Source organism: Sesamum indicum, linkage group LG9 (assembly GCF_026168435.1).
Source record: "Sesamum indicum cultivar Baizhima isolate 11 linkage group LG9, ASM2616843v1, whole genome shotgun sequence".
In the NCBI taxonomy this organism is placed as follows: domain Eukaryota; kingdom Viridiplantae; phylum Streptophyta; class Magnoliopsida; order Lamiales; family Pedaliaceae; genus Sesamum; species Sesamum indicum.
The window spans coordinates 715,062-742,587 of NC_142665.1; the positions used below are offsets into that span (position 1 = coordinate 715,062).

At 36.3% G+C, this 27,526-nt stretch overlaps 5 protein-coding genes across 10 annotated transcripts; 2 read left to right on the forward strand and 3 right to left on the reverse strand.

The window, feature by feature from the left end:
• The first annotated feature begins 980 nt into the window (after window positions 1-980).
• Window positions 981-5,096, forward strand: LOC105170090 (E3 ubiquitin-protein ligase RHF2A). Of its 2 annotated transcripts, XM_020696814.2 has the most exons (9): window positions 981-1,457; window positions 2,337-2,492; window positions 2,572-2,618; window positions 3,283-3,345; window positions 3,438-3,546; window positions 3,655-3,784; window positions 3,932-4,046; window positions 4,142-4,234; window positions 4,432-5,096. In XM_020696814.2, exons 2-9 carry the CDS (start codon window positions 2,361-2,363, stop codon window positions 4,745-4,747), a joined length of 1,005 nt encoding a protein of 334 aa, XP_020552473.1. In that variant the 5' UTR covers window positions 981-1,457; window positions 2,337-2,360; the 3' UTR covers window positions 4,748-5,096. The 2 variants fall into 2 exon arrangements, with proteins under 2 accessions (XP_020552473.1, XP_011088999.1); XM_011090697.3 differs by having other exon boundaries at window positions 983-1,457; window positions 3,655-4,046.
• Window positions 5,097-5,843: 747 nt separating this feature from the next.
• LOC105170088 (DNA-directed RNA polymerase II subunit 4) lies at window positions 5,844-7,823 on the forward strand. Its single transcript, XM_011090695.3, has 7 exons — window positions 5,844-5,968; window positions 6,063-6,118; window positions 6,364-6,472; window positions 6,852-6,929; window positions 7,280-7,313; window positions 7,391-7,459; window positions 7,553-7,823. The coding sequence occupies exons 2-7, from the start codon at window positions 6,070-6,072 to the stop codon at window positions 7,628-7,630; spliced, it is 417 nt and encodes a 138-aa protein (XP_011088997.1). The 5' UTR covers window positions 5,844-5,968; window positions 6,063-6,069; the 3' UTR covers window positions 7,631-7,823.
• Window positions 7,824-8,063: 240 nt separating this feature from the next.
• LOC105170087 (succinate dehydrogenase subunit 6, mitochondrial) lies at window positions 8,064-10,236 on the reverse strand. Its single transcript, XM_011090694.3, has 3 exons — window positions 9,895-10,236; window positions 8,866-8,968; window positions 8,064-8,508 (listed from the first exon to the last, which is right to left on the reverse strand). Exons 1-3 carry the CDS (start codon window positions 10,081-10,083, stop codon window positions 8,366-8,368), a joined length of 435 nt encoding a protein of 144 aa, XP_011088996.1. The 5' UTR covers window positions 10,084-10,236; the 3' UTR covers window positions 8,064-8,365.
• Window positions 10,237-10,769: 533 nt separating this feature from the next.
• RFC1 (replication factor C1) lies at window positions 10,770-21,246 on the reverse strand. 5 transcript variants are annotated; one of them, XM_011090693.3, is made up of 25 exons: window positions 20,875-21,246; window positions 20,412-20,599; window positions 20,219-20,340; window positions 19,759-19,822; window positions 19,418-19,549; window positions 18,315-18,911; window positions 18,168-18,235; window positions 17,759-17,834; window positions 17,611-17,672; window positions 17,361-17,506; window positions 16,640-16,800; window positions 16,345-16,533; window positions 16,130-16,251; window positions 15,849-16,056; window positions 15,273-15,326; window positions 14,957-15,126; window positions 14,459-14,549; window positions 13,961-14,142; window positions 13,825-13,864; window positions 12,685-12,809; window positions 12,458-12,530; window positions 12,276-12,368; window positions 11,954-12,188; window positions 11,325-11,387; window positions 10,770-11,138 (listed from the first exon to the last, which is right to left on the reverse strand). In XM_011090693.3, exons 4-25 carry the CDS (start codon window positions 19,759-19,761, stop codon window positions 10,993-10,995), a joined length of 3,036 nt encoding a protein of 1,011 aa, XP_011088995.1. In that variant the 5' UTR covers window positions 19,762-19,822; window positions 20,219-20,340; window positions 20,412-20,599; window positions 20,875-21,246; the 3' UTR covers window positions 10,770-10,992. The 5 variants fall into 5 exon arrangements, with proteins under 5 accessions (XP_011088995.1, XP_011088993.1, XP_088740700.1 ...); XM_011090691.3 differs by lacking the exon at window positions 20,412-20,599; XM_088884574.1 differs by lacking the exon at window positions 20,875-21,246 and having other exon boundaries at window positions 20,412-20,815.
• A 1,426-nt stretch (window positions 21,247-22,672) lies between these two features.
• On the reverse strand, window positions 22,673-26,960 carry LOC105170085 (protein STRICTOSIDINE SYNTHASE-LIKE 3). The gene is made up of 4 exons (XM_011090690.3): window positions 26,310-26,960; window positions 25,250-25,525; window positions 24,881-25,048; window positions 22,673-23,266 (listed from the first exon to the last, which is right to left on the reverse strand). The coding sequence occupies exons 1-4, from the start codon at window positions 26,636-26,638 to the stop codon at window positions 22,864-22,866; spliced, it is 1,176 nt and encodes a 391-aa protein (XP_011088992.1). The 5' UTR covers window positions 26,639-26,960; the 3' UTR covers window positions 22,673-22,863.
• Window positions 26,961-27,526: the final 566 nt, after the last annotated feature.

Genomic DNA, 27,526 nt, shown 5'->3' on the forward strand with positions numbered 1-27,526 from the left:
GGGGTTCACCTGAATGGAAACATGCTTAAATTAATCACAAACATCTTTTACTCTAAAAATAATCTATATGCTTTTTGTGAAAACGTATTTGATTAGGGTTGATTAACATTTATAGTTGAGAAATAAGTTTTCCTTGTTAAATCCTACCTCCACTTGACGAAACATCAAAGTTTTTCTTCCAAACTCCTAACTCTTAAATTTTACCAAACACAACGTGTCACCCAATAGATTTCATCTCAATCAAACTCAAATTCAAATAACACCAAAATCTTCAGGGTAAATGCAGCCCAACACAATAATAAAATCACCAGTCTAAACCTCAAGTTGGCCCATAAGAGCAAGGTCCAATTTGGATAAAATAAGCATAACTTTATTTATTTTTTTAAAAAAAATCATATTAATTTGGTTCAAATTTCGCAACTCCTCATGCTCGTATCAATTACTCTTATTCAACTTCATTTTCAACAAGTATATCACTAGAATCTTCTCCATTACCATATGAAATATAAACAAGCAAGCTATATGGAAACCACATACCAATCATCCAAGTTTGATGACGTAGCACACATAAGATTTTAGGGGGGTTGGGTGGGTTGGGGTGGGTTCTTAATCCTTTTATTCTTGTTAGTTGCTAGAAAGAATGATAACAAATACAAAGCATGCAGCTAATAAACAACCTAAAATTCTTAAATGACAACAAATACAAAGCATGCACCTAATAAGCAACCTAAAATTAGTTGGTCTACGTTTTTAGTTCATAAGATAAGAGTTTTAATGTATTCTCAAAAGGGATATATAATAGAAAGAAATAAATTATACTTCCAAAAGTTTTGAGGAGGCAAAATATATATTTATTCTTGATAGTTGTATTCTATAGGTTGAATGTGTGGCACGTAACATAATTGAAAGGGGCAAAAATGATATTATTTTGGTAGCAAATGGTGTGGAGTGGTTAAGCAAACAATAAGAGTTGATAAAGAAGATGAGCATCTCAGGCATGAAACGTGTCAGCGCTGTGTAGTTAGTGGAAGACCAAGCAATAGCTGATGAGTTTAGTTCAGCTGCTTTGCTTTCCCCCTCCAAAGCTGCGGCTCTGTGTCAGTTGTGTGTGTACTCAGACAGACAGGACGAGTCCTCTCCTCACCGCCAAAAAAGCTAAAGGAAAAGAGGGAACACTAAAAAGGGTAAAGAAGAAATAATTCTATTCTCTTCTCCAAAAACAACAAAAAGAAAAGGACTCCATAAGACCTCCTCCTCCCATTCTTCTTGTTCTTCTTTCTTTTCTCAAATTCTCTCTTCAAAAAACTGTAGTTTAATCAATCTCCTGCCCTCTTATTCTCTCCCTCTCTCGGTATATAACATCTCTTTTCTTCGAGCGGCTGTGAGCTTTGATCTGCTGTTAGATTGGCATACTTCTTCTTGATTAACGCCCAAAAGAAGAGTCTTTTTTCTTTGAGGTAATTTCTATTTGTGCATTTGATCGTGTAAATTCGATGGGCTCTTGTTTTTTGTTTCTGTTTCTGATTGTTTTGTGTAATTATCTCCCTTTTTATGGATTCATGTCTGTGCACCCAGTATTTCGACGGTAAAAGGCAAGTCTTTGTGGGTTTTTATGTAGTTTTATTTTTGTTGTTGGATGATTAGAAGCTTTGAATAGGAAACAGAATCGGGATTCTTGAAAATTTCCTACTTTTTTCAATGGATTTCTTGAGAAAAGCTAATTTGGGAGCCTCCTCTCCTTATTACAAAGTCTGTCTGGTTGTTTTTCTCCATTGCTTGTTTGAGCAGTGCTTGAACTACTACCAAAGGTTTATCTAATTTTTTCGCATGAAGGTTGTGATTGAGATTTATCTAATTTCTCTCTCGGATGTTGGTAGTGTATGAGTGAGTTGCTAAGATAATGCTGTATTAATCTTCTCTTCTATATAAACTATGGAGGAAATTGTTTGTGGCCTGTGTTTGTGGAAGATCTGTAACTAGATGCTTACGCCTGCATACACGTCTCCAATTTTCACAATGTTCCCTGATAAACAAGATATTTCTACATACCAGTTCTTGGGGTAAATACATGTACTTGATTTATTCAGTCTGATGCAATTGAGAATTTTTATATAGTTTGATGCTCTGGTTCTCTTCTGGATGCCCTTTTTGTTTTCAATAATTTGGTATCATTCTTGGGCTATAGTTTTGGTTTTGGCTATTGGATTTCCACGTTTTGGTGTTTATTTTCCAGCTAAATAGTACAGTGCAATGTGGCTGAGCTCTGTTTACATGTGGTTGTGCCAAAACTTAAATGCTAGAATTTTTATGTGAATATTTTTTCCTTATTCTTTCAGACTAGATTTTAGCCTTTGTGATAGATGGAAGAGGGAAAGGTGTCTGGGAACAGTTTGACATCTGCTGCAGCTTTTGTGGAAGGAGGAATTCAAGATGCATGTGATGATGCTTGCAGTATATGTCTTGAAGCTTTTTGTGATAGTGATCCTTCCACAGTATGTAAATGGGTTACTATTTGGGTCATTTTGGATTGAGATTGCCTTATTATCACCTGATCTAAATTATCCATTGCAGGTGACTAGTTGCAAGCATGAGTTTCACCTTCAGTGCATTCTTGAGTGGTACAGACGATTCCCCCCCCCCCCCCCCCATTTTATTGGGTTTATGATATCTCGTGATAGCTCTCCTTATATGTGGGGAAATTAGACGTTTGTTATTGTAGCATACACATGATCTTATTACTATTTAACACCTTTACCGCAAAGAGCACATGTTAAGAATCAATTGCAAGAATGTTAATAATATGGTTATTAACCTACTACACCAATTTGCCTTCGTCTTGCTTTTGTATTAAGCTGGAATCCCATCTATGCTGAAGTTTGGTCGTTGTATCAGATTAGACTTTAGTTTACCCATAGATTCTTGCCTTCTAATTCTACCTCTATGTTTCTGTATTTTCTGCATGCCAAAACTAGGTTGATACTGCCCCAAATAGAAACATTATATGCCTTCATGTCTCTTGGTTCATGATCTCTTCATTGAGATGGAAGAGGAGATGTGTGAACTGGATACCTAGATAACCTCATAGACTGAAATAAACTTAACATTCGCGTGGCTGAAAGAGTAGCTACCTTTGCCATTTGTCTTTAGCTTTGTGTTTCCAGGTCAAGATCTAATTTTTCCAGAAGTCAGCTTGTATTTGATGTTGAAGCATCTCTTTTTCTTGTTATAGCGTATTTCTCTAAAACGATAGATAAAGTTAATCAATAGACTAACAATGTGTAGGTGCCAAAGAAGCTCACAGTGCCCAATGTGTTGGCAGCCCATCAGCCTGAAGGATCCGAGCAGGTAAATGCATTTCGCTTGTCCTGTTTTCAGTTTGCGATTCTGTTTTTCCCTGCAAGTTTGTTACATTAAGGCTTGTTTTCTGCTTCTTTCAGCCAGGAATTGCTTGATGCGGTGGAGCATGAGAGGAATCTGCGTATGAATCCGCCTACAAGTACCACTATATTTCACCATCCAACTCTTGGAGACTTTGAGTTACAGCATGTCTGTTGCTATTCTTACTCACGATTGCCTCATTTTCATTGTTCTATTAATAGCTATATTTGACTAGTCCGTTTTGCCATAATATATCTATTTGAACTTTTGGTGCAGCTGCCAGTTAATGCAAGTGAATCCGAACTTGAAGAGCGCATTATTCAGCACTTAGCCGCTGCTGCTGCTATGGGAAGGGCTCGTCAGCTTGCTAGGAGGGAAGGTCAAAGGAACAGGTCTTCTACTCAAGGTCGTCCTCGTTTTTTGGTTTTCTCTACTCATCCTAATGGAGCTTCCACTACCTCAGCCACTTCTTCTGTTGCTCAGAGAGGCGGCAGTGATCCTCCTCCTGCAGTCATGATAGCTGCCCCAAATTCTCCTTTTATTACTTTTGCAGAAGATTCTGCACAACTTAATGCACAACCTTCTACGCCCCAAGCTGACCAGCTTGTGATAACACAATCAGGATCAAGTGCATCCGCAAATCGACATGGAACATCAACAAGCAATAGGTAACTTGTTCACTGCTCATTCTTAGTAAGTTACTCTACCTCTAAAGACATCAACACCGAGTTCTGGTTATTCGTCATGGCTTATTTTCTTCTAGGAGGTCTCCTGGTAGTCAAGACAGAGCTGGACCATCTGATTTTCAATCATTCTCTGAGACTCTGAAATCCCGCCTTAGTGCGTTGTCAGTGAGGTACAACGACAATGTGCTCCTTTTCACTTGTTCTCTGACTAATTTTCAATAGCAAGCAGAAAAAGGTTAAACAAAGGGAGGGAGATGAATGTGCATATACTGCAAACTGGACTTTATGAAGAGAATTTATTTGAAGGAATGGAGTGAAATTTTCCGTGTATGAGCATTCATCAGGATTTTTTTGGGCTCTGTTTCAGATACAAAGAATCTATAACCAAGAGCACAAGAGGTTGGAAGGAGAGACTTTTCGCTCGCAACAGTTCAACTCCAAATACCCCAACTGCTGAGGTTCGTAGAGAGGCCAACCAAGGTGTTGCCACCGTAACTCGAATGATGGATCATCTCGATATAGCAGAAGATGGTACAACCAACACAGCCATTGTGTCGAACAATTTTGAAGATGGCTGGACTCCAGATCCTACTGAACACCCTGCTGTAGAGATGGGTACTGGCCCTTCTTCGGATGCAGATACCACACGAGCTCCATGTGCTGCTAGTTCTGCATCAAGCTAAGCTTTGATTGAAATTCGTTGCCCCTTCCTTTTGTTGGTAAGAATGCTGAATCATCCAAATCGGCATTCAGTACTAGTGATAGATAGCTTTCATGCCTATTGCTTATCTCGTACGGTCATTCTTGTAATAAGGGAAACTCGTCCACTCCAACGATGATCTATTGCAACCAATGTATTCGCTCTCGTCAGGCTTGTAGGTTTAATAAAGGAAAGTAGTAGAGGTTTGGACCTTGGGACCCTGTGCATATGACAAATTAGTTGTAAATTCTGGTCTGTCGTTCAAGACTACTCATGAACAAACATCAAGTTGAATTATCGATCATTCGGAAAGGAATGGGGTTGTGGTGGAACTGGGCGATTTCTGCTTCCTATCTCGAGTAAATTATCCAATGTTTCATTTGGGTTCTCTCTTTTTGATTTTGAATGCTCTCAGGAGAGATTTTTTATTGTCCCAATTTCAACATTTCGGGATTGATTATTGTTTGGAATGCATTTTGAATGTGTACATAAATTTGGAAAACATAAAACAACTTACAAGTTTGGGAGGAAAGTAAAAAACAATTGAAGTTGAAAAGAGAACCCCAAAAGAAAATGTAAGAACAAAGATTATGAGATAGACCAAAATGACTGTGTATAATAATTAGTTGTATTATGTCTCTAAAAAGGAAAATAATTACTTGTATTTGAAGATAAGGTAAATTATAATGAATTCTTTTAATGTTCGATGCAATTATAAGTGATATAATTATAAATGTTTTTTCGTTATTTTAAAAATTGACAATGTCTAGTGTATTTAATAATTAGCTTATTCTGTTAGTTTTTATTATAATATAAATTGTCTTTGTTGATAATTAATTATAAGTATTTCTATTATTTTTAAAAAGAAAAAATAGTAAGGACTAAGATTATGTTTTCAAGCATCCCTCTGAAAATGGTATAATTTCGTCAAAAATGTATCAATAATAAAGCGGAACATGTGATTATTCTAAAATTCATAGTAGTTTGTTGTAATTTACATAGAATATATGGGACAAATCCACAAAAACCGAAAATTTACGAATTTTCATTTCAGAGTTAAAAAAAAGGGTCAAAATCGAAATAATAGAAAGTAGTGGGTAAATTCGAATTTCCAAGAACACTGAGCACTATTAAAACCCCACAGCCAAATCCTACGCTCCGTCTCAGCTTTTTAACGGGAGGCAAAGTTGAATCTTCATTACTGGTACTCTTCTTTTATTCTGCGGAGTTGTTTATGTTTTGGTTATCTTTGAATCAGCTGAAATCTTATATTGATACTGTTATTTTTATTCGAACAGCTGAGGGATGTCTGGAGAGGAAGAGGAGAACGCTGCTGAGCTCAAAATCCCTGACGGTAATCTCCTTTGCTTGATCTTTTTATGCTACGTCCAGATAATTTTGATGAGGTATATGTTATAGGTTCCGATGATTAATGCCGGATCAGTGTTTGTTTGGTGGTTTTGAGCATATGATTGTTGTTGACTTACGATTACATGTTATTTATTCTGATAATTGGGTGTAATTTTGGTTGAAGTTGTTGATTGAGTAGCAGAGCTTTAGTCTTTTACATGTGGTTCTTATCTTGAGTTTGTTTTTCAGAATTTTTGAAGGCTAAGTGTCTAATGAATTGTGAAGTTGCGCTCATTCTTGAACATAAGTATGAGCAGCTTCAGCAGATGGCTGATGACCCAATGAATCAAATGTCTCAGTAAGTATGTCTGAAATATTTAGGTTACATTGCGAATATTTTTTCCTCTTTCTGAAAAAGCTAGAATTAATTTTTGTGAGTTTAATATCTGGTCATGAATATCTTACAAGAGCTTTGCCTTCATTTATCCTCTTCCTTTTATAAATCTCTTTAGTATATGTTGCTATTTTCTTGTTCATTAAGGTTTTGGCAATTGAGTTTAGCATTGTATTCTATTTCAATTAAGAGATACAGAATCTTTCCTTTCTTAGGTGCTGTGTAAGATGGTAGGAGAATTATAAGTAAAACATTATTTGTACAGTTGTTGTGATTCTTTAACCTATCATGTAAAGGCTTCTCATGAAGTGTGGCTAGACCATGATTATCTCTTTTGTTCCAGGGTGTTTGAGAAATCTCTCCAATATGTGAAGCGCTTCAGCCGATATAAGAATCCTGATGCTGTCAGACAAGTTCGGGAGTATCCTTCTGTCATATATGCACAAGCTATGCTTTGTTAATGAAGATCATGAAAACAAACTTAAAGAATTACTGTATATAACACTGTTAAAAATGCTGGTCATTATACTAGTAGGTTTCTTTTGTTTTGAGCCTAGGATAGCTAAAAGCAAGACCACATTCATCTTGTAGCTAATATTCTCAAGTAACTTGATTTAGATCAAGATGGTGTGTAGCATTATGTGCTTTCACACGTACAGATAAGCAGGGATGAGAGTAATTTGAGTTGGAACCTTATTCTTAGCATTGCATGAAAAAGCGCTCATACTATAATGCTTCTGTAGACGGTGAGAATCTTAACTCAAGTTTCAGAATTCTGAGTAGATATCAGCTTGCTGAATTCGAGGTAACTGTCACTATTCCAGTTGAATCTCGTGTGTTTATGTTACATCGGGAGCCTTAGATAAATGATGCATTCTGCAGCTGTGCGTACTTGGGAACCTTTGTCCGGAAACAGTGGAGGAAGCTATAGCCATGGTTCCGTCTATCAAGGTATTATTTCTGCTATTTTGATAACTTGTTTACCTCAGTCTACATCTATGTTGATTTTCACCAGTTCCTAACACTACCTCCTTTACTTCGCAGACAAGAGGACGAGCACATGATGACGAGGCTATTGAGAAAATGTTGAATGACCTCTCCTTGATCAAGAAATTTGAGTAGTGTCATTTCCCTTGCATGTAATAAAATATAGTTGTGGCGGTAATAGCAGCCGATGGATAAACTTCATGATAGGGCAACGTTGATTCTGGTTCATTTGTGTAGAATTTAGTTTAACTTAAGATATTGTGATGTGCCTTACGACCGTTTTGCTGTCTTAGGTATTTAATATATATTTTAGCGTTTGCAAATTCAATTTCTGAATACAACAATATAGTAGCCAGATTAAGAAATGGTCAAATGCCAAGAGTTATAGGTTCTGGTAACAATTTAAAGGAGATTGCAATGGGAACTAAGTTGTTATAATTATAATCACTAAATCGGATGCAATGAAGTTATCCTCCGCCTGGACTCTGATGCTACACAAAATTAATCGCTAGCAGTTGAAAATATATTCATTCAGTGCCTTAAAAACGTAATTAGCTGCCACGAAATATGTGCAATCAGAAATGCTGATTGAGGTTGGAGTTTATTCCTAACAGAGCTACAACCCATGTAGTCTAGTAAAATCAGAGGTTGGAAAACAAGAAATATAACGATGGAAATCACTCGATATCTTTCCGTCCCTAGGAAAATAAGAAGCATAAAATTCCACAGAAGAAACCAAACACAAAAACAAAAAGAGAGACAATTCACTGAGTTGACAACTAAAGTCAATCATCACAAAGAGCTTCCATTATTATTGCTTGAAAGGAAGTTGCAGTTTGAGTTTAAAGGCAGCCAAATCTGAGGCTCTCTTCAAGCTCTTTTCTGCAGCCACTCATAGAATTTAACCTGTGAAGCCATTGTATCGAGCCTATATAACTGGTACCAGTGATTAGCAATTTCAAGTCCAAAAGTGCCTCCAACAGCAGCGCCGAAAGCAAAGGACAGTGCAGCACCTGCCATATTAAAATAGTGGTTATTATTCTAATGAACCGTAGGAATCAGTAATCGCTTCTTTCTAAACAACTAACAATTGTTAAGAAATAATTATTCTGTTTATTTCTTCTACAAATAGTATAATGACAAAAATCAAACGATTGCAATTGCTAAGAGTCCTCTGGAACGATCTTCTTCAGCCATATACAGAGAAACTCGGGCAACTTTACCAAAAGTATTGAAGAAAAACATTTTTTTTATTCTATCCTGTACTTCCTGGTCAAGAAGTACATCTGAAGTCTAAACGAATTCATAATTCACGTTTCATCATGGAACATTAAAGTAGGAGAGGCAGAGGACATAAAACTACAACAAACCATGAGGACTTCTTGACCACTTCCAAGCATATCCAGCAGTTGAAACTGCTCCAACAACAGCACCTACAACACCAAATTTAGTTGCTTCCCTTGCAGTCTTCAGCTGAAACAGGAAGCGAACCGGAGAAAAAGGGATTAACAAGATAATCAAGAAGATAAAAATTATATTAACAAACATAGAATTATGCAACTTTTTCTTCCTGGCAATACAGGACACAGAAAAAGAAAGTCCCAGTTTCCACTTCCAAGAAAGCCACTAGATAAGTTACTTAATCCAGAATAATGTTATACAACTTCCTGAAAGGTCCATAGTTCAATCACAAGGCTTCAGAAAAGCCATGCAATTACAGTGACATCCCAAGTTAGAAGCGCAAAAACAGGCAGTAGAACTCTATCCAAAGAGATGGACACAGTATTCACACGTGACCCAGAAACCAAGATTCTTGCGTATAACATGGATCAAGTAATCCACAACATTATGGGCTAAGAAACTTATTTCCCAGAAATTAGCTAAAACAACATACAGAGAAATGGAGCAGCAATATCTAGGTAATCCTCTAAAGCAATTCCGTCAAATTTGTACTTAGCCTAATATTCCTTAATTGACACATATCGCCTGATTTCCATTCTGGATAGCTAATTTTAGAGTTCTACTTACTACCAATAATTCTTACATCCACTTCATTGATTAAAACTACAAAGACAAAGCATCAACGCTTCAGCTGAAGTGGTTCTACTCGTTGCACCAAGAATTGCGGACAAATCCTATCCATGAGATAGAAAAAATAGGAACAAAAAAAAAAAAATCGAGAAAGCACAACAAAGACACATTGACAAACAAAACAGAAGAGGGGCCAGCAAATATTTCGATTATCACCGCGCAAACCAAACAAAGCTAAAAACACCAATCACTGTACAGGGATGAATAAAGTTGAAATCGCATTATTAAACACAAATCCACAGATACAACAACAAAATGTTTCTACAAGCATCTAGAGCGGGGAGACGAGAGAAGAGATGGGAATATACAGTGGGGCCATGGATGGGATCCGACGCGATGAACTCTTCGACAACGGAACTGTCCCAATGGGGCAACGGCTTCTCAGGGTAAAGAAATCTGGAGTAATTATCCAGAAATGAAAATCTCTCACCCCAGAATTCCTTGTACCCTTCCCAGTGTTTTCGCAAGAACGATTTCGATTCCTGCACTTCGCTCATTTTTGTCTCGAAAAATTCGATCTTTGGGGGTTCGAAGCTTAGATATATATTTGGGGAGAATCTGCAGAAGAATCCAGTGTTGGTGTTTCAGGATGGATGATTTTGACTGTCGCGGAGGCGTGACGTGAATGGAAGACACTGGGAGCAACCCAACAGCTGAGCTGTAATCTTCTACATCGAGTCGACACTCCACCGAGCCCTGGCCCAATACCTTACCACCACGTCACATTACATTCATTCCTCTTTTCTTCTTCTAATTTCGTATGATTACCACCAGGTTTTTCTTCTTATTTTACTAAAATATATGTTCTTTTGTAATTAAAAAACATTAATTGATGTCTTCACAAAAATTTAATTTGCTCAATTAATTACCTCTCTCATTAGTTCCCTATTATTCCCATATCTTCCTTAATTCTACCTTTTTCACCTGGCAATTTCCAGTCTTTAAATTATTATACTATCTACTCAAAATTGACATAATTACTTAAAACAATTTCATAGCATTCAATATTTTATAACATACATTTAGGAAAATTTACTAATTTAAATAAGACAACTGTATTACCATTTTGAAGATTTCAGATGTTCCCATATTCTTTCTTTGGCATCTGATACTTTCATATTTATGAACAGACTTGAATTTAAACAATAATGAAGAGGTAAACAATTCAAGTGGCAATGATGAGTGCAGAAGAACTACTCGAGTTAAATGCAATCACTAAATAAAGCAGCACTCAAAATGCTTTATCTTCATATTTTCACACAACTCAGTTACACAAAATCATTCTGCTCCAGAATTAGATAAGACCATCTACCATTCCATCAACTTCACCACCCAAAGCAGAACCAAAACTGCGGAGAAAAAACAGGCTAATTACGACTCGTCTGTTATACACAGTGGCAACACTCTTATCTCTTTCTCTTGGAAGCAGCCCTAGACCCCCGACCACCTTTGCCATCCGATGTTGCAGCACTTCCTTTTCCTCTGCCTGAGGGCGGCTTTTTGGCGCTTGAGGAGCTTCCTGAGCCCTTCAACTCCATTTGTACTTGGATCCCTAAAACCCGACAGAAAAGTGGGGGAAAAAATGTCGAAAACGAAAAAGAACAGATGCAAGAAGTTAAATCTTGTGAAAGTGGATGCTGAGAATTATAGGTGCAGATAACTCAGACGTGGAGCATATCAAATGATAGTGATGATGGAAAAGCTGCACATTATTTCGGTAGGAAGAAGTATAACCAACCCTTTGAATTTAAAGACTCCAGGTCTGCCTGCAGTTTCTTATCTGAATCAATTAGCTCCTCCTCTGAAAAAATCCACACAGGCAACACATAAACACCCTCGATTGTCGCATATATTTCAGTCATTCAAAACTACATGGTAAAAAGCTTAGATCCAAATTGCTGAAGATAAGAGAAATGACAGTATATAGATAGGTGTCTAAGAATGTAACCGTTCCTGATAGAAAGGAAGTATCATTCCTTGCTCGAATTAAATAACTATAATATCTAAAGTGCAGGTGTAGGAAAATTGCAGTATCAAGTTGGTGGTCATGAAGGAAAGATGCCACCATAAAAGACATATACTAGTAGATCCCCAACACAACACAAAGCGTAAAGTGGGAAACAGGTCAAATTAAACAAAGCCATGATTTGCTATAGATATGTAATAAGTCCAAATTGCCACCAAAACTTGCAAATAGATATACACAACTTACAGAAAAAGTCGCCATGTAAGATTGATTTCTATGTAGAAATAGGTCAAAAGCACAGGAGGCAATCACATTCCAGAACTGAAGTAGTTTCATTAATGCATTTTGCTGAAAAAGAAAACAGTAAACAAAATTCTCCTTGCTACTGGAGAAAAATATACCCTGGTCCTCTGTATCTGATGAGATTTCTTCTTCGTTCTCAGCATTTTCTTCTGCTAATGTCTCTTCGACGGGTTCTAACATGGCTGCAACTCGCTTCTTGGGAGCCTTTTTTATTCCAGGAAGTGTGATTAGATCTGCAGATCGAATCACACGCGATGAACTGCCTTTGTTATAAGCTCTTGTTAGTGCAGATTTTACCACAGGCTGTATGCCGTCCAGTGCATTTGGATGCCCCTAAAGCATGTCAACAGCAAGTCAGATGAGAATAACTTCAAGCACAGATATATGAGATGAGGGAGAATACTATAATGTCAGACGCACCTTAAATTTTGACATCTCAACCATGGTGTCAAAGTCCTCCATACTAATGGAGTACAGATCCATGAACTCCACAACTCTTTCAACAGCTTCATCCTGGAAATGTATTCCACAAAATGATGCACGTTGAACAAAGAGGAATATCAACCTTTAGTTAGTACCACGAAGGGGGGAAAAGCATCAACCTTCGGTAGCACCCTTAAAGGATCAGTCAACCGCTTCAAAAGAAGAGTAAGGTAGTCAAGCCGCAATGGTGCCCTGTAGAGTGAATGCAACAGCATGGTTAAGAGCTTAGAAAGATGTAATATCTGAATAAATTACAGAGAAGAAATTGTCTAAAAATATTTCAAAAATATTTGCGACAAATGGAAACTAAGCTTCAGACTGAGTGAAAGGAAATATCAGCATGTACCTTCCCAGGTTAGATTCACGAGAAGCAAGAAGATGAACATGCAGGTCCTCCAGAAGCCTGTAATTCTTGCCCATAGTTGAGTTCTTTCCCAGCCAGCCACCAAATCTATTGAAATTGCGTTCCCCCTGAAGAATTAAAAACATCTAGTAAGGATACATGCAACTTTAAAAGCCAAGTAATTTACAACCATTATGAAAGTCTGGAAGAAAAGCATAAAAACTGCTCAAGAAAGTTAATAAAAGGGAATTGTGGATAATAAATCTAGATTGCCTGGGGTTATCTCTAGTTTCTCAATGCTCATTGGTACGTAATTACTTCTTAAAATTGGTAAACATGTAACAAACAACTACTTGCCCCGAAACAAATTATCAAAAAAGTATGCATAAATAACATCCAACAAATTCATTTGAATCTCACTTAATCCATACTGTCACCTCAATGGAACTTCAAGAGTAAAGGATAGGATTAATATACATAAACTATTTCATGATAGTCCTTCAGAAATCCATAGAGAGTTATGTTGTCAACAATTTTTGGAAAGTGCTATCTTTGCGTGCTAATCAAGCAAACATGACCAAGTGGTAGAAAAAAGTTGAGGAAACTTTACTGCATTTGAACATGTTAAAAGTGTCAAAATGCACAGCTTTAATAAATTAGGCGCCAGTTTTAAAGTAAAGATAGCCAAGGAGACAAAATGTTGACTGATATGTGGAGTAATGTATTCAGTCACCACAACTTAGTAATTATCGTAGAACGAATAGGGAAGACACTTATCTCTATCTGAATACAAATTAAAGGCATCTATTGAAGCCTCAGCTCTGGTGCTTTTCCAAGTTCCAGGATCTGAGGGTATCTACTGGAAAAAAAATCATGCATGCAGCGTAGTTCCAAAACAATCTATATAAATTCAGGCGTAATCTTGTTTATTTCAACTAATCTGATTATAGAAACCAAAAATAATATTCAATCTAATCATGATGGTACCTCAAAGCTACTGAAACTTGTACAAGTTACAACAGATGCAACTAATTGCAGAAATTATATCAGGGAACAAACAGAAAATTTCAAAATACCAGCTAAAGCATAAGAACTAGTGAAATATACACAGGCATTAACATTATAATGAAATACATCAATCACCTGCTCAAGTGTTTCCCGTTGCCCATGCAATATAGCTGCACTGGTTCAAAACATAATGTATAATAATCAGTATCATCAGTAATTATAATAATAATAATTAAAAAAAAAAAACAGTTTCAGCACCTAGCATACTTACGGAATTATAGAAGATGCAAGACAACCAATCTGAGAGAGCTGCCACTGTCGGTACCTTCGAATCTGGACATTAATAATATCACCATCCCCAATGGACTCAGCAGCCCGAGCAAGTAAGTTCATCCTTTTCATTCCATTATCATCCTTACCAGCTGAGCTTGGCCTATAATTGATATAGTTTTCCTGAAATCAAGGTGTAAAATGCTTAAGGTGTTCATATGAACTCATACATGTACATTAATATCTTTTTTTTGTTGGATTAGCTGCACACCTCTAACACATATACCAATATGCAATGGCATTAGAGTACATCCTTTTTCTTCTCCATAGAATTGACAAATCATAATGTGGTAAAACAAATAAAATCGGTAGCCACGTAGGAGCAATAAACAGATAAACCACAATGTGCAATCAAGCGAGCAAGTGCAGACACATGTCACTATCCTCAATTCACTTGCTCATCATTAGACTATAAATGTCAACCAGGAACCATCAGTACCTGGATAAGAAGGGGAACAAGATCAGGATCACTCATGCTAAGGTCAATTCTCTCATCCATTCTCAACTTTCCACCATTGAAGCCAAATAACCTGTGTCAAAAAGATATAACTTAACGTCATACCAGGTTCAAATGAGAAACTTATAAATCAGGATAAGCACCTAATCTAACAATGAATTTGATTGAATTAGCATTTAGCACAGAAAAAACCAATTTCATAATTACAATTCATACAATATCTAAATAGAACTACCCGTTAAATCCTCCAGCATCAGCAGGTAAATTACATTTAACTTCACATAATTTGTTATTTTCACCACCAATAACATCAAACTGAAAACAAATTTTGGGAGTTACAGATGACAAATAGTCTTGTGCAAACAGAAAAATGTCCCACATGAAAGGAGGGGGGTGGGGGACATAGAGCTAACTAAGGATGGGAAAGGAAGTAGAAAACAGTATAAAACAGACAACATCAAATATCAGAATGTATCATACTTGTCAACAGCTGTGAAGGGGGATATATCTTCATCCTTTGAATTGCTTTGAAGGCGCTGTTTGATGTCATCGAACTTAATGACAGACATTGAGAGACTCATATACTGCAGTTGGTTGAGGGCCATACGGATATCTCCATTAACTCTTTCAGCAAGTTCCTCAAGAGCAATCTGCAACCAAAAAGCACCATCTCAACCCATAATAGGCATAGAGATGGAAAAGGGTCATTCTATAATCAAAGATGGGAGTAGCAGCAGGTGCATAAAAATGCAATTACATAAGAAGTTATAGCAAAACAGAAAAACAAAAAACATACCTCATTAACTTGAAGGCCTTCTGCTTTTGCTATTTGCGATAACCTTTTAGCCATCTATCATTGCCATTAAGATAATATTATTGTCCTAACTAAAATTAATAACCATCATGGTTGATGTAGCAACAAAGATTCAAGACTTTGATAAAGCAACTGGAAATACAATGCTGTAGGCACTTTTGTGAAACTCTTGTACTAGGAAAATATAATTCTAAATGATTTGATCTCTGACAAACAGATACATTAGACGAGCAGCAATTTGAAAGCAACCTTCCACACTAATCTTTATGCTTAATTTCACAGTCAACAGACTGCAAATTGATACGTTTACAATGCATCTGCATAATTTAAATATTCCTTCACTAGTGACACATCCATACATAAATTCATTTCCAAGAGATATCAACATCATATAGACACAAAATAAAAAATTAACATATAAGGCAACTTCCTCGACCAAAAGAGAACTTCAATTGGAATCAGAACTAGCAGAATGAAATTCTACAGTGATAAAAATGGACATATTTCTACTGTTCCATTTGTTTATGCATTCATAAGATGCAAAAAATCAGAAGAGACCTGCTGCTTTGTTGGCTTCCGGAAGCTAAGAAGTAAGCAGTAGTTTACTAGGCTCTTAAGTTTCTGACTGTAGCGATCATTACATATACATATTATAGGAATTTTTGAGATTTTGATGCTGGCAATAAGATCAGCTACGCCACCTCTATCTCCAGCAGACATGCCATCAACCTCATCCATAATAAGAACAGTCTTCGGAGGCTGAGAGCTGCAACATCAGTTAACAATTGTGAATACATAACTAGTTACTTTGTGATGCAAGGGAAAGAGTAAAGGCCAACCAGTCCATTTTAAGATTCAGGGCTTCATTGCTAACAAGTTCTTTGATAGAATTCGAAGTACTTCCACCAATTCCTTTCTCTATTTTAGCATCAGCTTTTCCTCGACTGTCACTAGCATTAACCTAAGAAAAAGGAACGTTGGTATATATATGAAGCATCATGCGTAACAACTTGAAAGAAACATAAAAGAACAGACAAAAAGTCATATGCCTAACCTCAATTGTCTGAAAACCAAGCATCTGACTTACTAACTTCGCTGATGTAGTCTTTCCAATGCCAGGTGTGCCACTCAGCAGCACAGCTTTCTTTGCTCCAGAGTCATTCTGTTTCTTTCCCTTCCCCTTTTTCCCCGTGTTAAGGAATTGTTCATTCCAATTTACTAACCAATCATGGAGCTGCTTCACCTGCACCAACCTGATACTATTACTAATAAAGCACCTTACAGGTAAGTACATCGCCATAAAGTTTCATTATAAAGCAAAAGCTTGAACGAAAACAACAAACACATACCAGGGACTGATTCCCAACAATATCATTTGGAACCTTTGGCCTATATTTTTCGGTCCACGGCAACCAAGTTTGTGCCGTAGATTGATCTTTTCGCTTGGAAGAAGATGCGCGAGAGGTCAATCCTTTTACATCTATCCTTGCAACAAGATTGGCAGCATGTTCTAGGAAATATGGAAGTCAACCAGTAAAAACAGAATTTAGAGAAATAACATGAAAAGTAGAGAATTTGGGGAAACTAAGTATGCACAGTCAATGTTCATAATGCAACAGTCAAAAGATGCTCTTTATTTATTTTTTAATCTATTTTTGCATTACATAAAGGTTAAATCTAAAAAATGACCACCAAATAATAACTTAAGATCAATGACACAAAGAATGCTGAGAAAGAGAAATTTGCCATGTTTGGTTTGAATGCCAGAAAATGTTTGAGAGTAGGTGATTTTGGAGTAGATCCTGGGGCTTGGGTTTGTTTTACTTCTTTCAAACAGTAGAGTTGTCAACTATTTTTGCTTGTGCTACTGCATCCAGAAATTCTTGGTTTACGCAATCTCAAAATATGTATATCTTGCTCATTTTTCCAGAATTGTTTACTGAACATTTATAAGAGACAACTCTATTTGCAAAAGCTATCCCCCGTTTTAATAAAGTTAATGCTAATTGCAGTCCATATAACTTAAATCTGAACAATGTTCATGACAACATCAGATCGATGAGAACATACCAGTTTTTCCAGACTTTTGAGGGCTCTTCTTAGGAGGAGACGGTGCAACCTTATCGACTGGCATCTTTGAAATCTGTGCAGAGGTTTTTGATTTATTTGATGTTCGAATCATATCAAATAAACCATCCTCCGTAAGAAAAGCAGTACTGCAGAAGCCATAAAGAGAGAAAAATATTACATAACAATGAGAAACAGAAGAAGAACGTTCTCAATACAACTGAATACAACATTACAAAAGAAAATAGGCTACCCAAGCTCCTTAGCCTTGGCGGACTTCCGGCCACCAATGTCTTCATCACAAAGAAGATAATTCTGCAAGAAACCTGTATGAGCTATGGGATGACTAAGATAAAGCCAAGAATAAAGCAATGGTAAGATAAATAAATAAACATAATCACCGTCTTTTTGCTGACAGATCCAGTAACACGCCCGCCATGGCGTTTGATCAAGTCCTCAGCTTCTTCTCTTTCTAAACTGGAAAAACAAAACAAGGCAAAGGCAACTTCAAACTGAACAAAGAGAGTCAAAGCACCATGAAAATACAGAGAAGCAGACCACATCATCATACAAATAAAATATATTATTCAAGTATGCACATAACATGGGCTTATGGTAGGAAAAGAGCCAGTAGACTGAAAGATTATGCATAAGCCCAAAGCAAAGAAAAAAAAAAGGAGATTATACATGAGCATTCTCAAACGAAAAGTGTATACATATAGGTACATACACTTCCTATGTGTTTTAGTGATTGCAAAAGCTAAACATCTGAATATTGTGCATACAAACTTCTTGGGATCGAAGGATTACCTGTCAAGTGTTCCACTAATCACAAAAGTCAACCCATCTAAACAGTCAGGAGCACCTTCAGGAACTTCCTGATACAGAACAAAATCAATTCACTGTCAACAAGTGTACATTCCAGACAAAGAATTAAAGGTTCCTTAACTTCCTTACCTTCTCTCCTTTATGAGGAGGATCTTTCCTCTCACCAAAGTTCATGAACCCACCCCTTCCTCCACCACCCCTGCCTCTTCCACCTGCTGGTGCACCTCTTCCACCGCGGCCTCGCCCACCAGATTTTATAGAATTGGCATCGTTATCATCCATATCCTCTGGGTCACTTTCATCAACATCCATGCCTTTTGTGGTTGTTGGAGTGATCGAAGAACCTTTCGCACCACGACCCCTACCCCTTCCAGCAGATTTTGACTTAGATTGTACCTTTCCACCATCATCCTCGTCACTCTCATTAACAAGTTTTTGAGCAACTCCTTTACCAGAACCACTTTTCAGTTTCTTGTTTGGAGTGGTATCCACCGACCCCTTCCCTGAAGTAGGGATAACAAAATCTTCATCTTCATCATCATTCTCAAGTTTGTGGATTTTTTTTCCAGGTGGGGACTTTACTTTGGTTAACTCCATACTGCCCCTTTGTCCCTTCTTTTCTGTAGAACTTTCCTCAACCTCCATCTCATCCTTTGCATTTTTCCCATCTTTAGCAAAATATTTGCTTGTTTTCCTCCTACCAGAACATTCTTGCATTCCTTGTACCTAGGATTCCCCAGGAAAGGAAATAATGTGAGGTGAATCTAATTTGTCAATTTGGAAACCAAAAATCTTAAAGATCAGAAAAGTATAGAGATCAAAGAGGGGCTGCAAATTTGGGAATTCATTATTCTTCATATCTGGCCTCTGTTACCAGCTTCCTAACTGTTTGCGTAGTTCAGGTATAAAGCTAAGTAAACCAAGACCAAGCTTAAGTGCTCCTAAGAACAAGAGTTTGGAATATTTCAAAAACAGCAGAAGTCTCTTCTTTTGCAATCATCTTATCTCCTCATTCTGCTTCCAAGCACTGAGTTGAAATCATTATTGGAAATTGAAGAGAATAATTCCTTTCAAAAGCAAAAATTTCGGTTTTCCCATCTACGCTTAAGAAATCATCATGAATACTACAATATTCATAATCGTTATCCACAAACAATACAAGAATCCACCTTAACTGTTTCGCATTGCAAATGGGTTTCTAAGACAAAATGTGGTGATTATGGTGAACAAACCAATTTTCCAGACTGAGGAGTGAGCGCAGAAGGCTTTTCCGGTGTAGAGGACTTTGTCTGCTTTGATGAATTGCCATTCCCAGTGCCTTTGTCTTGTTGCTTCATGAACCATTTTCTTATATCTTGTGACTGCTGCTCAGAGCAAAAATGATTGTGATATCATGATTCCTTTCCCTCACCAAGGGGTGAGGAATGAAAATGTGGTCGCACAATGCAAATGAAGAACCCCAAGAAAGGGGCTGACCCCAGGACCGGCTTAAATAGATAAACCAAGAGAGCCTGTGCCGATAAACCAGTGCATGTGCATTATCATTGATGCGGGAACTTAATTTTCAACTTACCATTTTGAAATAGTGCAAATGGCTTCACGCTGTGAATTCTCACCTTCAGAGTTCAAAAGACCATCTGCACAAGAAGAAAAAACAACAACCTAATAATACTGTCTCCAAAACCAAAAAAGAAAAACGAAAGTGGGAACTATGTGAATCTCGGTGGCAGGAAAACGCGCCTAAAAGGCAGTAAATAAGATAAAATAAAATGAAGAAAAGAATTCCCTCAAGAGGGTTAGGGTTTATGGTCCAGAGTTATGTGGAACAGTGCAAGGTTTCAAATTTTCAACAATTAAAAAATAAATAAATAAATGCGGGAGGGCTTTTCTTAGGCTTCTATGATTCCAAACCCACCCAACCCAAATCCCATATACATACAACGTCGCAAGGAAAAGAAACACAAAGACAAGAGTTGAGACACACACACACAGTGATTGTGTAACAGAGAGATAGAGAGAGAGTGGAAAATTACTCAATCACCGCATATTCCAACGATTCTTTCCGACGGCAACGAACACCAAAACCCGGAATGTCGCTGTGATATATTTGCCCACGTGCGTGTATTTGTGTGTGAGAGAGACAGAGAAACTTGCACTGCACACAGGAATAGTTTTCTCAAGACACCCGCGCCATTTCATCAATGGAAATAAAAGGTGGGACCTCACCCTGCTACGGCTATATCTCGGCCGTCGATTCGATTGTAGGACAGACTGTAAAACGTCCTTTGGACCGTTGAAGACTTGGGCCCAAACCCTTAGTAGGATTATGGGATGGGCCGCACTAAACTACCCAGCAACTAAGGCCCATTGTACTCCAGAATCTTAGGACCGGATGTCTGCCCAATGGGCTTGGACTGAAAACAGCAACTCCAATTTGATGTTTTTTTCTTTCAATGAAAGAGGATATAGGACAATGGGAGTGCAATAAAACTGAACATAGGAGTATTTTATAGAAGTAAAAATAGTTCTTGTGCATAACTAGGGCTGGCTCGACCATTTTTGTCGAGCTATTTTTGAGCTCCAAGTTCGAGTTGGAACTCGAGCTCGTTAGCTTTTGTTAAAGAGACAAAATCAACTAATCATCCAAGCAAATTAAAGATAGACAAAATAAAAGAGATGGGAGACTAACCAAAATCAAGCCGAAGAGGAAGAAGAATCAGTCACCTTGGCAAGTGATCTGAACTCAACCTTTGATCTTCTTCCTTGAGAACCCAAAGAAAAGGCACTGTTTTTGCGTGTATCAACAGAGGGCATGGAATCGCAATGTTCCTTCTTTACAGAGAATGTTCCTTCGCAATGTTAATTCTGCACTGCATTTTGCCATTACTACGGAGCTTGAACCTGATACATATTGCTTAAAGAACCTGTTATGCTTGAAGTGTGTATCCAAAAAATAACAGAGAATGATTTTTTGTCGCCATCGATTAGTGTGGACCAGCAGCGTCGCTATCTTCGTTGCGGACTTGCCGTCGTTGTTTCCGTGAATTTGGGGGTTAGGGTTATAAGAGATGGTTTGGGGAAGAAATGGGTGAGGAGAAATTAATATTATTATTATTATTATTATAAATCATGAAATCGAATCATCAATTTTTTACATAGATATAATGGAAATTAATATATATTTACAATCTGCAAAATTTATATATCTATAAATGTTAGTATATCTTACATTGTTATACTATATGGGTTAGTCGGCTATCAAAATTCAAATCAAACCGTTATATATCATAAAACTTACAGAATAATACATTTGATAAAATTTTAGACATATTGGATATACGAATATCGAGATATCGTACTTGAAACATACGAGTAATCATTAAAGACGGTGTGTCGTTGAATCAGGCTATGTGATTTTAAATCATACCATCTGATACGATCTAATAGACACAGTTTTGTATATATTTAAATTTCGTAAGAGATCGCAATTATTGATTATACTTTTTAATCTCATTATATATATAATAAAATAATAATTAGAATTATTCAACCATCATCATTATTATTATTATTATTATTATCATTAGTATTATTATTTTTATTTTTTTAATGATTTTTAGATTAATTCATAGGAATAACTAAATTTGACATAAATTTATAAATAAAAAAATCATAAGTGTATTACTTGTCAATTTTAAAAAAACATAACATAATAACAAATATATATTAAAACATAATATAAAGTTTATATATGTCATATTAAATAATAATTTTAATTACAAAAAATATTATAATTTATTAAGTTTTTGATTAAATTATTTTTATATAAAGATTAAATGTATAAATAAAAGTATCATAGTTTATTATTATCCAAAATAAAATGTATGATATTGATTAAAATTATAATATATGGCCAATTATTATAAAATTGATCAAATATTAAATATATAAAAAATTTAAAAATAAAATATATATATTAAAAAAAAAAGGCCAGTTCGCGAGCTGGTGAACACACACTCATCTGCCACCCCTATACATAACCCTTTTGCTCCTTTAGATTTTATTATTCTTGTTTTTCACTCTTTATTGATATTAAGGGATAATAATATGCACACTCTTAATTTATAATTTATTTACACAAATTAATTTGTCATTTGAAATATTATATATATATCTACAAAAAATATCAACAGCATTTAAACAAATTGTCCATTCTTTTTAAAAAATTACACATACTCCTTAAAAAACGTCATCATTATTACACAAACTATTCCATCTTTTTTATTATCAAGGGTGGTTTTTGTAATTACATAAAAAAAAAAAATTAAATAGTTTGTGTAGATAGATCCTAAATCAGTTAGTGTAATCCTTTGATATTAACGTCATTAACGTTATTATGCGCTCCACTCTCCACTCCCCACGGCACTTTTTTTTCGTGTTAGTGTAGTAGTTGATGGTTGAAGAGGTGATGATAAACCTTGTAACAGTTGCACAAATAAAACTGTTCGACATTCTTAAGCACAAAGAAAGGAAAAGGTACATAATATGTCAGATCCTAAAAGAGTTCCAAGAGAATAGAGGAAAGAAAGCTAAAAAGACTGCATTGGTGCATTGATGGTTCAGCAGCAATGGAAATAAAAAAAAGATGTGGGTATCATCTGCTCTTCGTCTCAGTTTCTCAGTCTAACTGATAAACTGCAACAAATGGCATCAACACACTTCCCATCCAAAGTTTCCCGTCTTTCTCCTCCACTTCACTTACTGCTTTAACTACTTTTCCTTGTCTGTCCTCTAAAATCTGTAAAAGCTTACCTTCTGGGCTATATTTCAAAACTACTGCATGGACACGGCCTCCAATTTGCATCAGATAATGGATCTTTGCAGGAATCGGAAGCTTCAGCCATAATTTCCGGACTTTTGGGTACAGAGCTAAAATGTATGCATATACCGTTCGTCGACAATGGATTGCTACCCAGAACTCACCCTTTTCGTTTGTGCGTACATTGTCAGGGAATCCAGGGAGCACAGCCATAATCTCAGATGTCCCGGCCTTTTCACCCTTCAACCAGTACTTACGCAACCTAAACGGTTCAGGGACGGAGTACATTAGAAACTTTACAAAGAAACATGTGAAAGATGAGTTATTAACACTATGTTTGGTTTCATGTTTTGGCATTTTCTGAAACAAGATAAAGCACACTCAATATTTGTTTTTGTGTTTTTTACACCTTATCTGTGTGTTTTTTTGTTTTTCAACTTTTTATATATAATATATATATATACACTTTTATATATATAATATAAAAGAATATGATTTGATAATGAATAATATTTTTTGTCTCCTACAAAATGCAACATTAAACATACAATATTTATATATAAAAAAATATGATTTGACAATGAACAATGATTTTTGTTTTCCAGATCCCAACATCTAACCTACACCATTTATTTATCAATATTGTTCTCTCTCTATCTCCAAACACCAAAACAAACCCTCAAAACACAAATCCAAACATTGTTCCTTAGCTTCCTATATTTTTTTATCACCGCATCTTCTATCAGTATAGGACAAAGCTCGTTTCTTTTCAGCTCTTTTCACGCTTGCGCTAGAACAATTGACCAAAGATATAAGTTCAATATTGATGGTTTATTCCAATTCATTATTCATTAGGAGTAAGGGTGATCACGGTGCGATTTCGGTTTTTTCAAACAAATCGAATTGTCATGGTTGTTTTATAAAATAATTTTTTAAATTGCCACTATTAAAACCAAAATCAGAGGTTCGGTTTTGTGTAGTTGCGGGCGGTTTGGGGTTTTAATATTTATAACAAAAATAATACATTGAGACTAACAAAAATTAAAAAATGAAATAAGTGTTTGTATGTAGCAAGCAAGAAAAACCAACATTATGCACCATAGATTAAAAACCAACACTCTCCACAACTTTTAAGTAGATTAAAATATAAGATCATATATATTGATCCAACAAGGAAGCACTTAATCCAATAAAGGTCGATGATCGATTTTATAGAGAACAGAGATAAAAGGCAAAAAGACAGACAAAGAAAGCGGTAAGAGAGAAAAGAGAAAAGGGGGGAGAAAAGAATATAGGGGAGAAAAATGAATGCAAAATTAAGACAATCATCGAATGGGCTTAAAGAATTAAATTTTTTTTTTTCTTTTTGTATAAAATCCAAATATAAATTTTACAAAATGTACTTTGTAATGTGGATCTTTGCTAACATAGTTGTGGGATTATATAATTCGAATATGAAATTTTTTTAAAATTTTAATTATTTTATCAAATTATTACATATATAATTTAAAAAACTAATTATATATTTAGCGGCTTTTTAAAGTTCTAAATCAAAACCAAATCAATAATGCAGTGCGGATTTTACTCTAAATTTAGAATTGCGATTTTGAAAAATAAATCATAAAAAACGGTTCAATTAGATTTGATTCGGACGGTTTTGGCCAGTTTCAGATTTTTTTTTCACACCCCTAAACAGGACCACTACTAACAATTGATCGTATTTCCTGGGCTGAGAGTTAATTGTAGAGGGGGAGAGGATTTTCCTTTGTACCACATTATTGACACACAGTGAACTAGCATGAAGGAATTACCAAACATTGGGTCCTTCAAATAGCAATCAATAAATCAAATAAATTTAGGATGAAAAATGGCATACCTGCCAATTGAACCCTCGCAGAACACAAAGAATGAACCATCCTTACTCAGGGAAAGACCATTTGGAAATTGAAGATTTCGAAAGAGAACTGTTGTTTCTTTTGTGTTTGGATTATATTTCAGCACCCTTCCACTATCTTCCCCAGAGAAAATTAGCTGGAGAAAATTCCTGAAACAAGTATGTGAGAACTTACAGATGTTGATATGCAAAAGTTTCGGGCATTATCCACTTCAGACTTCAAGTATGACATTTTTTTCTTAAAATCTCTCTTGAAAATCTCAACAGAAAAGGTCGAAGGTTATATATCTGTCCTTGCTATTCATCCCACAGAACGCTAACTGGAGTTAGAAATCAGCATTAATTATCTACCTTCTTTTGTACTTGGTGCTGCTATCGGTGAAATAAACATTCCCCTCGTTATCAATGTCTAAGTCATTCGTAAATCCCAGAGGAACTCCTTCAGCCTCAGTGGTCAGTGATGTTGCCAAACCACCTTCAGGCCCAACTTTCATCAAGCCGAAATATGCATCTGCTATGTATAATTCACCTGTTCGTTTGTCAAATCTTAGCCCCAGTGGCCGCCCACAGATGTGCTCATTCTTCAAGTAGCTCATGGGTGATGGTTGTGGATCACATAGGCCTGACCTGAAACAACCTCACCAATATGCGTGAGAAAAAAACCAGAAATAGCATCTCTTTCCATTTTCTTTCTCAAAACATGATCGGCATACACGTGCAATTTGATTACGGCTCATTCCCTAAACTTGTGAAAGGGTGCTTGAAAATTTTTCGAAGCAAAAGTAAAAACACAAAGCCATCATGCAATGAGCACAGAGAGAAGAATCTACAAGAACCTTTTCAGAAACCAAAGAAAAGTCATAAAGCAAATGACCAGAATCATGTAGAGAGTAGTTTGAACCAACCAATACATAGACATTTGAATTGCACAAACACCAAACGCCACGATGTCGGATCAATCAGCGAAAAACCATACAGCACTCCCCCAGGGCAGGCATTTGGTTTGCAGGGATGATAAAAAAGACTAATATAAGACATACGAAATTTATAATTTCTTGTTGAATGACATTCATCGGGCATACTAGATGCTAGGAGCTATCTCCCTTAGCAAAAGGTTCCCAGAGATAATGGCAAAAAAGTTCGGTTACTGTCAACAAAGCGGACGAGGGAGAAGCATGTGAGATCCATTGAAACAATGAAGTAGCCCGACATGTCTAAATCACAGACAAAAACATAAGCAAAACATTCTGCAACCCAAAATCGGGACAAATAATTAATGAAACAGATTTCAATTACAATTAAACCTTAATTGAGACATTTGACACCGAACACATTTTAGCTCTTTTTCACATCACCACCAACGAAGAGGCAACACATATACACACACCAAAAAAGTTCCTTCTATACTCACCGATTAGCCGAAGTGTAAGCGAAGTCGGTCCACTTCTCGCCGTTCCAGAAGATAATCCTCCCATCAGCAACCCCAGTATACGGGCCGCGGCCCGCTGGGTCGAAGGCCATGCTCTCGGGCCCTTGCACTTGGTTCAAGAACTTGATTTCCGATTTCTGGAGCAAGTTCTCCGGGTCCTTCTCAACTGGGATAGCAGACCATGGAGGCACCTCGACCTTAACCGCCTCAAAGTCGGGAAATTCGGACATCGCAGAGTGATTGAACGGGTCGACGGCGCAGTACACAGCCAACAGCAGGCACACACCAGCGAATACTCCGGCAGGCGTCATCTCCGGCAAATACAAAGATTCTTGGGCGTTATGGGGTTTCTTGTCAGGATTAGGATTGAATATGCATGATGGGTTTTTGTGGGGGACGCTCAGAAACGTTTACTACCTAACTCACACTGCCACAAATTTAATTTTGGGGGGCCACTGTAAGCCAACTACTCGCTGCCTACTCCCAACCTGTACAGTAAACGGTAGTTTCCCGGTCCTGTGTGTGTGTGTGAGAGAGAGAGAGAGAGAGAGAGAGAGAGAGGAAGGATGATCAAATGTGGTGTTGTGTGTAACAGTGTGTTGTGGGCTTATTCCGCCATTAATCTACCGATGAATTTCGGTGAGGTCTTTTATTTTATTTTGTTTAATGAATTTGGTAAGATCTTAAATTTAGAAATTAATACCTAAAAAAGCCTTTTAATATGGCAATGGTGCGGCTATGATTTAAAGTGAAAAATGATGAATACTTACAATTTTATCCTTCTGGTCCTTATATTCAACTAACCAAAACACTCTTAATATAATTTTGAAACTTATAAGAGTAAATATAATACATGCAGATAATATTTATTATTATGAAATTAAAGCAATTAGATGGTAAAAATAATCATTTTATTTAGTATAACAAATTAATTCATCCCAAATTATAAACATTAGAAATAGATACAAGAGTAAAATTATCTTTTAATAGATTTTTTTTTTCATTTTTGCGTAAAGGCTATGATAAAAAATTTACCAATCCCATTTAAGTTCACAAATAAAACATTTTTCAAAAAAGACACAGGTGTAATTTCCAAGATTCAAAGGAGTAAAATATAATCATATTATATCCAAGGGGTCCAAGTATAATTAACCATAATTACTGGACAAAATCTTAAAAACCTAGTTTACATGCATCGA